Source organism: Acanthaster planci, linkage group LG10 (assembly GCF_054643075.1).
Source record: "Acanthaster planci isolate LZ-2023a linkage group LG10, COTS_SCS, whole genome shotgun sequence".
In the NCBI taxonomy this organism is placed as follows: Eukaryota; Metazoa; Echinodermata; class Asteroidea; order Valvatida; family Acanthasteridae; genus Acanthaster; species Acanthaster planci.
Genome location: NC_141786.1, coordinates 9,576,187 through 9,592,346, shown reverse-complemented (window position 1 = coordinate 9,592,346; position 16,160 = coordinate 9,576,187). Strand labels below are relative to the sequence as shown.

Here is a 16,160-nt window from a genome sequence, read left to right as displayed (position 1 = left end):
AAGCCTTTGTATAATTATGGGTCTTCATTGGCATTGTTGACTATATGTATATAAACTTGATTGGGACTTACAACTGAGCGAGCTAAACTGTATTCGTGGACTTAATTAGACGTACAACCTTTCTTGTGAGCGGCTGTCACATCAGCATGTCGATCTTAGCCGTGTCAGGAAAGGACCTCTCATAGGCTGCCTCCGAATCTGTTGCCTAGAGCTAGGTCTGGGTCTTCACTCCATTGAAAGTACGTGGAGACGCGCAGACAAAATACCTAGCCGTAGCTCTGGAAGCCCGTTTTGGACACGGCCTCAGAACTACGTACATGTACATGTATATCCTGACTTCAAAACTCAAACTGTGTAGACTGTTCTTCAAAATGTACGCAGATTTGCTTGGGCATGAGTGTCTGCGCCCGTCGGAAGTGCATCATGACTGGTTGGTACGGTATGAATGTGCCAAATACCTTGTCTCATCGCTTTACACCGTCAAGTTTAATAATTAACCCAACAACAAAAGAATGTGCTGTGCATTCAAGTTCAAGGTTCAGGGTCTGGAGGCAACGCCCCGTGTGTACAGAGAACATAGCTAAGCATTTGTAGCAATTACATGCGTTGGATTTGGACATTTGGGTTTTATTTTTCGATTGCTGAAGATTTAGATAAAAACAAGAGTACACATGATATTCACGTTCAAGTTGCGATACAGGGTTCTTCAGTAAGAAAAAGAATGTTATTTGAATCCGACCTATCCCCAGTCTTGCGACTGCGAAGTGACTCGGCGGTTGATGGTTTGCAGCTTGACATTGGAGAGGTATCTGTAGCAAACTGAATGGTAAAGCTTAACACCACCCGTATACATCAGCTCGCTTCTACCAAAGACTCTGTCCCCAACTCGATCCAGAGACGACCATGTCGACCTTGAAGGAGTTGATTCAGAGTCGGACCGAAAGCCTCGAGATCAGCATCTCTACACAGAGAGAAACGTTCTGGTATAAAATCCTCATCGGCTTATTATAAATATTATGACCATGTACAATGTTTCGGTGGGTCGTCCTTTGGGAAAACAATTAGTGAAGGAAAGTTGAGATTAAGTTGTACACGACTGGCTTATCCAGCTTTTGGTGGTGGTGGTGGTGGGGGGGGGGGATTCCGAAGCGGCTTCGGGCTTAGTCAACATGAAGTTGGGGAAGGAAAAAGTCAAAAGCCTTCATCACGGTCCAGACATCCTTGCTTCTATTTGCTGGTGTTGTTTTCTTGGGGTTTTGGTGCTAATGTAATAATAAATAGATATAATGATGACCATCCTTCCTACCCACTTAAGAAGAATCATTTGCCAAATAAAAAATAAGAAAATAAAATAAACAATTCCGTCGGGGGGGGGGTCCCCCGGATACTCCACTGGTTGTGCAAATTCTCAGAGAAAGAAATGACCGTGTTTTTAGACTTTTGTAAACCAAAGTTTCCGTGACCAGAGTATTTGGGGTGAGGTGAGGATGGGGTCAAATAAATTAGTGGTATGTGCCCCAACTCTATCATGTCAATTCATGAAACTGCACCAAAACAAATTCAATTATTGTTTCGTTTCAATTTGTGAATTGTTAAAGTGCCTGCGGGTTTAATGTCAGCTTGGAACATTACTGCTCGCATCCTGGAATGTTTGACCAAGTTAACGTGTTTTTCCCATCAGGGTTCTTTGACAGCTTTGTGACTTATTGTCTGTTGGCGATCATGGCATAAAACAACATCAGAACATTGAACTCCATGCTGGAGGTTTGCTAGGCGGTGCATCGGATGGTTTGTTTTGCAATTATCGCGGCAGAGCGAGAACTCTGACTCCTGGATAATTCAGGTAACACGCAAGATGGAAACAAAAAGGTTCAAGGAATTTATCTGACAGAATCGTATGGTGGCGTACTTCAGCAAAGCCAGACATCAAAAAAGTACTCTTTTCAGCTCCAAAGCCCATTTTGTTATAACTCACAGTGTGGCTCATTCCAAACATTTTGAAAACAAGTCATTTCTTCGACGCTCTCGTAAGATCAGATTTTGGGGAGGGTAAGGTCTAAGGAGCAGTCGTCCACACTCTTTAAATATAGCAACAGAAAAGGAGAAAGAAAAGTGAGCGAACAACTGGACAACTTAAATATCATCACGGGAAACAGTGAAAATCACAGTCAAACGTCCAAACTCATTCTGAATGTATCCAACCCGGCATATCACAACGAAACACAACGCGTAACTGAATCTGGCTTGGCTGAATAGAGCTTAACTTTCTTCCCAGGTTACATGGCTTCTGCGGAAAAGATTTTTGATGTTGAAGAATGTGCCCGAGAACTAGCAACCCATTGTCTGGAAACTATTAAAGTCACCACACTCCCACTACAGGCGGACAAGTCTGCGACGATGGAACAACTCTACGTCAACCCTCAGTTTCTAAAGGAAACCAACCTGCCACAGCCGGTAACCTCCTCCAGAGAGACACAATCACGGCTGCTACGACACAGGTCCAGGATAAATCCTCCCAAGAACCTGATCTGTATCCAAAAACATGTGGCCGGTCCCAGAAAGGTCCTGGGGCCAGTCGTTCAGGTTTAGGAAAAAGCCCGCACAATACCTAGAATTCCATGACCTGGACTTAATAAGCCGGCCAGGAAACATTCGTGAGCATGTTTCCTCACCAGGATCTGAAACGGAGGAGATCAAGGTTCTTGTCCAAAAGATCCCCCTCAGCTCTTATCGAGAAATGCTGAAGATAGACACAAAACGGATTTTAATCAAGGCTGAGACTGGTTTCGGCAAAACGACACTTCTGCAAAAGATCGTTTATGATTGGGCTGATTTGAAAAGGAAAGCTGAATCCTCTGCTAAAGAAACGGAGCTTGAGTCTGAATCAATTCTGATGAGCTACAAACTCGTCTTTCTACTCGATGTTAATCGTATGGGTCAAAAGTCTGACATTGTTGACGCCATTATTTCACAGATCCTGACGGACCTCAGCTGGAAGTCGAAAGGGGCAATTTAGAAAAAATCATCAGCGATAATCAACATGACGTTCTCGTTCTTCTGGGTGGGGCGGATGAAATGTATTTACAGAATTTAGAGAGAAAAAAAAACGAAGCGGCAAAATCAACTTGCACGACGTCTTGTCCTACAAAACTCTCAAATCGTGCAAGGTGATTGTGACGAGCAGACAACACGTGGCTAAAAAAATACTCAACATGTATGCGTACTACACCAAAGTAAATGTGGCTGGCTTTGATGAGAAACACAGGGACGAGTATGTCGAGAAGTACATGATAAACTTTGACTCTCAAAAACGAAAGGAGTTTCTAGAGAAAATTAACGAATCCCCAGGGTCTTAGCCTGGTAGAAATACTCGTTTCTCTGGATAATGAGCTACATATGGGTTCCCTTTAGACGAGACATCTGTTCAAAAGAGAGACCCGTTCAAGTTACCAGATCGAATGACAGACCTGTTTCGTGACAACATCAAAGTTCTTTATCAACACAAAATGAGCAAGCAGACTGGTAGCGAGGGCACCTTGCCTTGTGAATCCCAAAATTACATTGCGCCTCTTGGTCGGTTGGCTCTCAAAGGTCTACTGGATCAGAAGGGTTTGCAGCCCCACTTCCGGAAGAACGAGATCGATGAGGAATACCTGGAGTATTTCAGATGAGGATGTGACGTGGGCTTCTTGTCACGAAGGAAGGCCACAATAGGATTCGATGAAGTGATATACTTCTCATTTCTTCACAAAACATTCCAAGAGTATTGCACTGCTACGCACATGGTGGACTCACTCCCTAAAATCCCAGATCAGTTCAGCAGCGACCTGTCAAAGATTCTACAGAGTGACGTGGAAAGCGTTGAGTATGTCCTACGCTTTTGCTGTGAAATGAATGATTGCGTTGCCAAGAGGATCAGCGAAAAACTTAAGGAGGAATATCAAGCGAGCGAATCCTTCCAGAGAATAGTCATGACCCTCCTGTTTGAAGTACAGTCAAAAGCACCAGTGGAAGAGTTTGTGGATGCAGGAAGAGTCAAATTTCCTCACATTCTCCAAGGTGAAGAACTTCGGGCTGCTCGCTATTTCGTTCAGACATGCTCCCGGCCTGAAAGTATTCCTAAAGAAAAGACTGTGGTGGCTGCATGTCAACACGTGGACGACTTGACTCTGTTGCAAGATTTTTTCAATGCTACAAAGTACAAAGCAGCTCTAACAATCAACGGCATCAGCTGGGAGACCCTTCTTGATTATAACATAGATATTTTCAGGTCTTTGACGTCATTGCATATGTCTTCGTGTGGTTTAGAGGGTGAGCACCTCGATCAACTGTTTGAAATTATATCAGAGAAATACTACGCGATTAATAAATTATTCATAACTAACAACGCTCCATTCAGTATTCCGTCTAAAATAAAACCCGTTGATTCCTTAAAATGAATTCCATTTATGTTAATGTGGTCAGAGAAATAGTGACAATGGGCCACTTTTTTAAGCTCATTTCTGACGCAGGAAGCATAAGGATCGTGAATTTGACAGAGAACAATTTGCAGGGATTACAGCCTGTTCAGATTTCTGAAGTTCTTTCCCTGGACGAGCTGCAAGTTAACGAGTGCGCTCTAACAATAAGTGATCTGGACCCCCTGTTCTCTCTTATCTCCGCAGCAGGAAGCGTGAAGGCGGTCGCGCGTGTTGCACACAAACAATCTTGAAGGTTGAGAGCGTAAATAGATCACTGCTGTTCCCTCCGTGAGAGACCTGCACGTGTACGGTTTAAAAATCCCCGAAAGAAAACATGGCAAAGGATTTTTGAGGGGAAAAAATGTTCCTGGTGAATTGGGTTGCAGGGCGGCGCATAAAAATGATTAGGTTATCTTTTGTAAAAAAAAAAATAATAAAATCATGAACACACGTTAAGTGCCGCTCTGTTCAAGTGCGTCACAGGGTGGCGCTCTTTCTACCCAATGTTCATCCAGTCGAATTTCTGTTTAATTTGGAGGTCCCTCACCCCGCACTGTAGGAAGAATACTTTGCACACATATTTCACGCCATAATTATGGACCAGGTTGGTAGACCATCATGACCATAGACAAGGTACAATGTCGTCAATTGTACCGGAAATTGGGGTGGGGTTGGGGGATGTGGAATTGTGGGAGGCAATTGCTCAGCCACCGGGGAATTTGAAAATGGGAGAATGAGTACATCATTATGACATCATAATAAGGGGCGATTTCAAAATACAGATACAGATTTTTACACCAGGACGCCATATTCATGGCCTTTTTTATTTTCCCTCCGTAAATGGTATTATACGGAAGCGTATAAGGGCCATTTGCAAAAAAACTCGAGTTTCATAGTGATCACCGCAACGAGATATGTGGTCCTTGTACGCCTCCGTAGTATTGAATACATTTTGTTTGCCGAGTATGAAAACTTCTTGACTCTCACTTTATTTTTTTTCCTCACCAACAGTGGGTGAGAAGGATGATTAAAAAGCCCACTCCCATGACAAAACGGGGGGGGGGGGGGACACGTGCCCGGAACTTTCCCCCACCCCCATGTTCATATTCCCTGGCCATGCACTAGAGACGTACGACTCGGCCGGGACGGCGATGTTCTGTACAATGTGAATAGAGATTATGCGTTGGTGGTGTACCGTCTCGAGTCATGGTGTCTCTGAGGCTGTTTTTAATGTCAATTTAGCTACAATGAATGCACAAAATTTGGTTTAGGCTACTCGCATGATGGTACAACCCTCTTGCCCTCCGAGGACAACCTCGTGCACTGCACGGCATATTGTGGCTCTGTTGAACCATGGAGTTTTATACCTCAATGGTTGAACGTTTCAAGTGTCCCAAGTGCTATTAAATTTTGGTTGTTGAGAAGTTCAATGGCTTGAATGTTTTTTCCCACCACTACTGAGTACGAGTGTTTGTATTTCAGCCCGTCCCCCTCAAAAGGTTTATGGGGGGGGGGCAGTGTCTGGCGATGCTTGGCCGGGGGGGGGAGTGATCACGCACACATATTTCTAGCGCATTTTCCATTGCCTATACCGTGTATCATAATGACTCTATTGGCGTAGGGGTGATTTGCTTCACATGTCACAGTGCTTCTGTGTACTGTAACAATTCAGATAACGCCACAGGCAATGGACACCACAGGCCCTGATGAGCAGGACTTCGCTGTGGGCCATGGGTCGGGTGAGATCATCACGTGGCAATCATGTGATGCTGAACGGCAAGAGTAGGCTATATTATGTACATGTACATAAACTTCATGAATGAGGGTGAACACTGCACAGGCGACAGGAGTCCCGCCAAGAAGTAACACCAGCACAAGCCCTCCATATTGTGGTAAGCAAATGGTAGTTAGGTAGGCAACTGGTAGGTATTCTGGGTCGAAACTTTGCGCCCAGGCTGTGGGCCGAGCCTTACGGGGGAGGGGGGTTCCGCATGTGAGGTACCATTACGCGTTACGGACCGGTGCAGCTGTTTCATCAAAGCTTACACTTTCAGCCTAGTCGCAGCCACAGCCCGGACCTTCCAGTGAAAGGTCTTGTTCCCAGATTATACGTCGACTATGCCACGTGTATTATTACGAGAGCAGCCTGTCATATGGCGTAGCATCTGATAAAACCCAGAGGCAGTGGCATCAGTTGTTTATCCTCCCGATCTCTTACTTTTCACTTTGAAAAAATGCTGTTTTGTTGATAAACCACAGATGGATTTGCTTCAGACGTAACGATTGAGGTATTTATTTTGTATTGAGTGTATTTTAGGTCCAAAAAAGTGGTTGTAATGTGGCAGACAAACGTGACAAATCTCACTATGGTTGACAAAGCGCGAGCGGACGGGCGACAGTGGCCATGCAGGGCCTACATCATAGGGTTCGTCGCGCGCTGTGGCCGGTGTGTGGTTTGTCGTACACTCCGCTCTGGGGGGTAGCGACTGCCTTGAAAACGAGATTGGGTTTAGCTACACCCAGAACTGCGAGGCACACTCCGTGTCCATGGTGTACGATTATATGCTTCACAAGTCACAGTTCTGCGAGTAGTGTTAGATACATGTACATGTATGATGTAGCTGGGCACGATGGCAGTAACGTAAGGCCTACATTTTTGTAGTTAAAAAGTGTGATCGGTGATCATGTAGGGTGACATGAAGCCAAATTCTAGATTACCTTATACAGTAAATGATTGTTGAATACAGGGGACCAGTTGACCCCTGGAATGACTGCTTACGTGGGTACAAGGTGAAAATCCCTTGAGAAGAGTGTGACACTTTGACCTGTACATGTACCTGGCTATGAGGTTTGATCGTGTGGGGTGTGGAATGGTGGGGTACTCTGCAGTGGAGCCAAGTCAAATGGATATTGTTTACATGTCATGTTGTCATGTCACAGACGATGTGCCGTATTTTAGATGAATTGTATCAAGAGTGAGATGCATAAACTAGGTGAAGGTTGAGAATTTTTTAAGGAATTGGTCAACAAAGTTGGGCCAGCCTAACTGCAGCACTACAGTTGGGACTGTCCCAACTGTAGTTAGGAGAGACGCTTTAGTTTGGGTGTAACAGAGCTCTTGGGTTTGTCATCCATAGATGCACTACACAAAGCTGTAAGCAGCAAAGGAGACTCGAGGCAACAGTATCCACGTTCCTTTCTCAAAAGTGTGAGGAAAAGAAAGCCATCGTTTCTGCCATAGCCAAGACAACTTTAAAGTGCTCCAGAAATGCTTCAGAAAAATTTCTGAAAGTACTCTCTTCATGTGACTATTTTATGGTGTCAAACTGGCTTGTGTACAGTACACGGTTTGGCTTTTAACCAGGTCATCACTAACTGAACTCTGATACCTCTACCTGTAATAAAAAATCAAAGAGGAAAAAAAATTGAAGTGTTTGAAATCACTTAACCTAAGTACAAAGTGCTAAACATTGCGCATGTACACGTAGAGTTCTTAGTCCTATTTATCTCGTGACCTTGTACTATTATTGTATTGTTCTCAACTTTCTTTTCAGGTTTGGTTGGTACAGTAAATCATACCTAGAACTTTTAAGTGTGCACAGAAGCGCTTAGATCCAGCAGCAGTGAAGTATTCTCCTAGTCATTGGCCCACCAGGCTGCAGCCAACACCAGGCTATCTATACTGACCATGGCGGGGACCCCATTGATGACCCCTCTGCTGAATGCCTGCTTTCGTGGGAGGTACCGGACATTACTGTAAGTATAGACATGGGGAGAGATGGCTCAGTTACTGTGGGCCCGGTTCAAAAAAGAAAGCAAGGATTAATTTTCTACTACCCCTTTCTTTTCCCTGCCTGGCACCCCCTTTGAATTTTTTCCCCTTTTTGTGTATTAAATGTGTAACCCATTTTGACTTATTCAAAGTTTAAAAGCAAAGTGAAATTGATTTTTAGGTTCGCCCTGATTTTCACGCCCGCACCATTTTTGCTTTTAAGTTTTATACTTCTTTATCTGTGTTCTTTTTCTTCAAAATGTATTGTCCGGACAAAGTTTCTCACCGGATCAACAGGCACAAACAGCAAAACGTTTTGTGTGTACAAAAAAATGTAAATGTATTAGTTTATCATACGAGCGGGACTGGAACATGGAATAATGTAGCGTGTGTATGTCCCAGATATACCACGAGGCGGGAATGATGTGCACGTTGTGCATCTGTGTCCCATATACCACTCCACCTTTAGCCTCGTGGTGTGCGGAGCACAGACGCACTGCATTAATCCGTGTTCCCGTGAGCGCGGTGGTGATAACGAATTTATCTTCAAGCAAACTTGACGCGCAGTAAAGATGGTAAGGGGCCCTTTGTGCATTTTACGTAAAATACCTGTAGAAGACAAAAGGGTACCATACCCGCGCACCGCAAAAGAAGTAACACCGGTGTACCACAATTTTGCAATTTCCTCTCGTGAGCATTGGAATTGTTTATGTTTTAGTTTATTTCAATAACAACAGGGCTTATAAACACAAAGAATAGAAGTTGTTAAATTTGCCACTTTTGAATTTACAGTCACGCAGAAGTGCGTTTGCTTTTGGTGTAAAAATAGTGCAGTGCATTGAGTTACATGTAGAGTGATGCAGACATTAGTTTAACATGGACTCAGCAAAAATGTCACAATGTTGGTTGCCATGAATCAACCAATCAGAATTGAAAATTCAAGTTTGCCTTAAGATACATATGTGGAGTAGACTGACGTGTGTGGTGCATGCCCCTACTTGTAGTGCGCTATAGCCATTGTGGCTTCGGATGATGCCGTCTCCCATGAACTTACTTCCAGTCTGCCATGAGGTTCATTCGATACCCTTTCAAAACTCTATCTGACGTCAATTAACAGATTAAGCAGCTGACAGTTGGTATCTGTCCTGTTTGTCGTATCTGACTCTTTTACCGTACGTGTTCTACAATGTACCATTTGTTGGACGTCTCAACCCTCAGTTCACTTTGGATGGGAAGATGTCAAATTCATAAAATATACAATGAACATTCTCCTCTTGTCCAATTTTGGTCCAGTCAGAGTGATGTGAACCCCCCAAAATAAATACTGACTTTAAATGGCCTGATGATGCCCTGCTTTTTGGCGATCATTTACTTCTGAAGCCACAGCAGCGTTAAACGAGTCAAGAACGTCAACTTCGTCAAGTGATAAAAAAGCAAGCACCTCCTGAATATATTTCCCCAAAACCAGGAAGAGAAACTGTTTATGTGTACAAGGCAGGAAATTGTACTCTGACAGTTATTATCACGTGTTATCTGATTAGCAAGATCACATGAGCTGTAAAAATGCCCTACTATGAGCCTGAGGCCTGCGGCAGATACTGTACATGTATGTGTGTATAAACGTTTGTGTAGAAATGAGTAACTTCAGTAAGAGTGAAACTACATAAAATGCTCTCAAACATGGATTGACTTGCAGCAATGGTATTTCTGCAGCAGTTACCTTCACAACCCAGAGGCGCACACTGGGTACATGTACAGATACACTGTACAGGTGTAGGGGTACGTGCGTGAACATGCTTCATACATATACTACATGTATATGTACCTGTAGGCCCTACCCGTATACCAGTGCCTGATTTGGTTCAGGAAAAAAAATAGTCCTGTAAGCTACAGTATTAGAAAATAAAACTACATGTAGATACATGTAATCCCTCCAATAAAATGAAATTGATTTGTTTTGAGGATGTATGTATTTTTAATGTGTTTAATTACCTCATCTTGTACTACAGTATGTACATGTCCATTACATGTACATGTATACTGTATTTAAATAGATACATGCTTAATGGAACACTGTTGAAACAGAATCCTTGGGACTTTAAAATTTACAATGTACAAATGTACCTTTGGGACTTTAAAAATTACCTTTTTGTACTGTAGTACATGTACATTGTACTCATGAACATGTACATGTACATGTACATGTAGTTACCTTGTATTAGCAGTGATGGGAAAGCAAAGACTTGGGACCTACATGTAAAATTGTCTTTGTTAAAGATGTGACCTTGTACTGTACATGTACATGTAATTAATACATGTACTCTTCTTACATATGTACATGTACCTTTGTCTGTGTTCAACTGTATCCCTGATACTGTACATGTACATGTACATGTACGTTTCAATTTTTTTTCCCCATCTGAAGTGGAAATTTTTATATTTTTCTGTTCGCACCATCTGAATTTCTAGGATGTAGTGGCTATGTACAACAGCTGTCATGCAACCCCATGCATACTTTGTACATGTACCATCAGATGCCTAAAAGCTTCCTGAGAAGTGCAAATAATTGCATTTCTGAAACCATCCATACAGCACTCCTCCGCAGGAGTTTACTTTATAATTATACTGTATAAACGAAAAGAATCAAACAGTAGGCCTACATGTACCTAACAGTTAGTAATAACTAATCATGTTTTATTCTCCCTGCGAAACAGTTGAGCAACCGTTGCTACATGCGTAATGCTACATGTACATGCACCAGACTGTACATGTACATGGCTTTACATGCTTCTACACGTCAAATGCAGTGCCACGAGATCACACCACTTTTCAGTCAAATTTTCCCAACGAATTCCCTGATTATCCCAAGTTTTTCGTGGAGGTGTCTGTCCTGTAAGTTGTTCTGATCACAACAACGGCATTTTTGGAAAAAAAAATTTGGGCTTTTACTCGCATCTGCACAAAACGATCTCCAGAAGTCGACATGCTTGCAGGCTCCCGCACCCTATGCGCCGTGAAACAACGAATTCCTTGGAAGTCGAGACTGGGACCAGACCAGTCAATCATGATGCACAAATTACTGCATGAAAGCCATGGAGAGATCATGCCGGTGTGGATCGCACCTGATGTTGCCCAATAAACTTTTTTAGCATTATGAACGGAAATAACTCCTAGGAAGGAGATCTGGCAAAGGGAAACCTCTGGAAAAGCGGAAGATTTATTTGAAAAATTTAATGGAGAATTGGAGTGAACTTGTGACTCAGAGGAGTTCTGCATGGTCCGTCGAGGCTGCTAGTTTGGAAAGGGCATGATTTTGTGACCGTCATAAAACTTTGAATCTTTTTACATGTATTGGACATATCTCTTCGAGTTTACTTGAAGTAAGCAGTGTGATCTGAAACTGTTGCACCATTTTTTAGTTGGTTTTGTTGATTGTTTATATGTAATGTTGACCCAATTTTATCTTTCTATTTTACTACATGTATTTCTTGATTGACTCAAGGTTTTGATTCATTTTTCAAAATCACACGCCTAGAAACATTGCACGCCTGGAGTGTTTTTTTTACACGCCTGCAATTTCCAAATCACAAGGGCTGTTGTACATGTACATGTAGATCAACCTGTATGCTTGTAAATTCCATCTGGCCATCAATTTCTCTGTTGGCTTATTTAACTCTCAAGTTGTCAAGCCAGCAGGTGGACCTGGGTTCAACCCCTTCAGTGACTCATCATTCCACCCCCATCCTGTCATTTTTTTTTAAGGTTCTCTCTTTTCTTTATTTTTCTGTAAGTTTTTCTTTTCTGGTTTCTTTCTTAGTGGAGATTTTTGCTGCAGAGAATTTTTAAAAAGGGAAATGAAGTCTGAGATCTATTACATGCAGGTACAGACTGGTTTGGTTTCCTGTCCAAAGTTGCGGATGAGTTCAGTAGAAAGAGGCAGCAACCAGTCCAAAGTGTCCTCTATATCCTCTGGATTTTTTTTACGCCTTTTCAGAGGCTTCCAAAAAACACCATGTTTACATTATGTACATGTACCGGTAGGTTGGTGCCGTAATTTCGGAAATTGGGGTCCCAAAGTGTGTCCCAGTTTCATCTGACCTTTGTTATTTAACATGGAAATATCACCGGAATTTATTTCAAACTATTAGTATTTGTTTGGCAGGTAATTTGCATTAATTCATTACTCTTGGAAATTGCAAAATGTGTTCTAAGCAAGTTTACAAAATCATATGTCAGATGTGACAGGGACATCCCAAAAATGGACCGCTAATTTCGGGAATTACCCATGTACATGTATATATCGTCGGTCCACTGCTGGCCGAAAGCACGGCTGCACCACATTTCTCTCTGTCTGGCTATGTTGTACGGTAGGCCTACTTATACTGGTGCCAAACTTGAATTGACCCCAGTACTTGTGGGTTTCCCATCTCCAACTTGGAAAAGAATTCCATTGACGGACACCACTAACATTCCCTGCAGTGGCCTACAAGTACATGTACATGTATGTATTAATTAGCCACCTGAAAGCAATAAAGTGCCCTCGAAAGTCAAATTTAGGCATGTTAGCAGTGAACATATTGAGATATTTACTTAGAAAACACTTAAGAATTCTTAGACCTGAGTCTTGCATGTTGGGTTCGTGCACAGGGTGTCAAGTGGCATCCGTGTAAATTTAGGGAATTCTTTTCCCTGACTTAATGTGCTGCCTTCCCCTGTTCCTGGTGCCATCCCTACGCAGGTCTCTTTCTTGTCCACGGTTTGTCTGGTCTTCTGCTGATGTGGCCTGCTCAAGGTCATTCCCTAAGCTGTGATTGGTTCCAAGGCAACTTTAAGTTTGGTTCACATTCCTATAATAACTGGGTAATTCCACCATCATGGGCATTACATACATGTACAGACATTTGAGGACCAATCCTGGTTTTGAAATTGTTTTAGCTACCGAAACTTAGAAGTACCCATTTGTTTGTTTGATGCAGTACCTCACATGATGTATACCAGCACTATGCATTGAAATAAACTGATAAATGGTAATCACTTAACCCTAACCCTCCTCAATCCTTCACCTGTTGGAGGACTGAGGAGTGTTAGGGTTTTAATGAAGTAGTTGAATTACAAACGAGCATCATGGACATTACGCTGAAGGGACGTGGGTGACATGGACATTATACACAATCATTGCAAAACATCTGTGAAGTTACACGAACAGTCTGGAATCCATTATTTTTTCCAGTGTAATTTTATGCTGTAAGGAAGGAAATTGTCGACACACAAACAAAAGTGTTAAAAAATGGCTGTCAACGGTGCACATGTGTCCTGGTCTCATGGACAGTGCAGTAGAGCGTATCATAAATATACCCAGATTGACACATTGTTTTTATGTAGGGTACATTTACATGTACATGGGTATAGGGTTGTGCCGAATATCCGAATAACCAAATATTTGATCAAATATTCAAATATTATTTTCCGAATTTGAATATTCAAATGCAAAATTCATGAAAAGGGAGGGGAAATCTTCTTTTGTTTTAAATGAGAAAAATTGCACTATGGAGGCTTGTTTCAATGCAGATTCATTCATGTTATGATAGAAAAAGTAAATTATTCATTAACCAACTTAAAGGAATAGAAATTTTCAACAGGGCAAGAACTATCGCTCGTCTCTAAAATCTTGCTTTACAAATCGTGGCTGGAGATCTCTACTCCCAGAGGTGCAACATGTTATATTGATCATAATGTACAAGTGTGCATTATTACAACTGATTTTGTATGTGGTTTGTTCATCAACAATCTGCCAATGGGTACAACCGAATATTCGGATATTCGATCAAATTGAAGGTCAAATATTCAAATTGTGAGAAAAATTTACTTGATATAACTCAGCCCTAATGATGTGCACGTGTGTAGGCAATGATTCACTTTTTTGTCCGCTCTTTACAAATGTAATTGTGATATTGCGGTAGATGTACGTGCATTCATTTTGTTATTCTTACGATACTTTCCTTTTTTCTTTGTAAACCTGCAGCCACAAGATCTTGGTGTTAATAATCACTTTCTTCACCTACATGACCTACCATTTGTCTAGAAGGCCAATCAGCATTGCCAAGGTAAGTGGGCGGAGCCTAATGTCCTCACCCCGATCCCTTTGCTAGTGTTTTTAACCACGATTCAGTTTTACTAAAAAATTGGCGAAATGAATAAATGTGTGCACTACATGTACATGTGCCCCAGATATTTCATCCGACATACATACATGTACCGGTAGTTATATACGTGTACGTGTGTGTGCGTAGTTGTCCTGTGGTTACATTGGCCGCAATCTATCTGTGCTTTCACTTGATCTTTATGTGATCTTTGTCGATTTGCCCACGATTTGCCAATAATTTGGCCATTGGCCAATTGTCTCTTTGTAGTTTGTGGTTGTGGAAAATTGTTTGAAAACAAGACGTAATTAGACGATTTCGTACGGGATTGACCATTAGTGCAGAGTGATCAGACGGATGTCCAGATGGGTCGATCATGCCCAATACATGTAGTTACTTGTACCAGGGGGTACAGTGTTCTTCTGACTTGACTGATTGCACAATACGTGTATGTGTACATGCTGTACACTAGTGCAGTACTTGTGAGTTTATCCGGATAGAGAGGAAAATAATTTCAATTAGCTGATGACTCTTTCTCACGTTTGTTGGTGTTGGCCTTTTTACACTAAACAATTCTTCGTTTTCAGCGTTGTACATGACAAACGTTAATGGAGAATATAAAATTAAACACAGACTTTGTCCATGTTCCGTTCTGATCAACTCAACAATTCATAGAAAGTTCTCTTCATGTTCCGGTACTGATACATGTAATGTACATGTACCATGTGCGTGCATGTCGGCCATTCTGGGACTGTCCAAGTTTTGGTGTGTGTCCCTGTCACATCTGACGTATGATTTTGTAAGCACAGAACACACTTTTTAATTCCCAAGAGTGGTGAATTAATGCACGTTTCCTGCCAAACAGATAGAAATAGGTTGAAATCATTGTCAGTGATATTGCCATGTCAAATCACACAAGTCGGGTGTAACAGGGATACGAAGGTGTCACTCTTTTGGACCCCGAATGTATGACAAGGACCGGTGTACATTGTATATGTACTTGCATATGTGCAAATATACAGGTACTTTAAGGTCCTAAAAATGAAAGTGGAGGATCTCTTTAATTCATAACAAACTAGGCGTGTACATGTAGTATTCCACCATGAGCAATGCTGAAAACAACATGTACATGTACATGTACTTTATTTCAGCTGGTACTGCTCAGCCGCTATCCATGGGCATGATCAGGATGCCTCCACAGTGCGTATATAGTACATGTTGATACATGTATGTACATGTACATTGTAGCTTTGTAAGGCCCTGCAGTGCTCTGATGGCAGAGCAGCACCCTGAAGGTCAGGCCTTCATTCACCCATGTACTATCAGGGGTGTGAGCATTCAGCCTTTTTTGATTTCACCTTTTTTTGTTTGGATGTCGACCCCGAATTGCAGCTTTTTTGTACGCCCGGTGTGCACAAAAGTATGGGAACTTTTTACGCTTCGGCATCTGGCCAGCTGTTTTTCAGCTCTAATTTTAAGTGGTCACTCACTCCCCTGACCCGCTGACTATGTACATGTAATGAATGGCTCATTAATAATGGCTCCAGTCAGAGTTGGGCAAGCTCTTCGGTCATTGTTTGTCACATTTATACCTGGTACATGTGGAAGCCAGGTTACGTTGTAATTACTGTTTAGGTGAACACAGGCAACTGACTTCTGTCATGTCTGTTGGACTTTCATTGCCTAAACATACACGATTGTACATGTACCGGTACTTAGGGACCAGTACATGACTTGAGGACCAATACATGTACATGCTCTATACATGTATTGCACGGTGAATATGCA

At 42.1% G+C, this 16,160-nt stretch overlaps 1 protein-coding gene across 6 annotated transcripts in view; it reads left to right on the top strand.

The window, feature by feature from the left end:
* Positions 1-6,198: 6,198 nt before the first annotated feature.
* Positions 6,199-16,160, top strand: part of LOC110978099 (glucose-6-phosphate exchanger SLC37A2-like) — a 37,307-nt gene continuing 27,345 nt past the window's right edge. For 2 of the 6 annotated variants that reach the window (XR_002598019.2, XM_022232808.2), the window contains exons 1-3: positions 6,598-6,748; positions 8,015-8,216; positions 14,255-14,336. Coding sequence is in view for 5 of the 6 variants with exons in the window: in XM_022232808.2 (XP_022088500.2) it covers positions 8,149-8,216; positions 14,255-14,336 (150 nt within the window). In the remaining variant the exon portion in view is untranslated. Of the gene's footprint in view, positions 6,353-6,597; positions 6,749-6,927; positions 7,102-8,014; positions 8,217-14,254; positions 14,337-16,160 lie in introns of those variants that run through there. The other 4 variants (XM_022232809.2, XM_022232803.2, XM_022232805.2 and 1 more) reach the window with 3 other exon arrangements.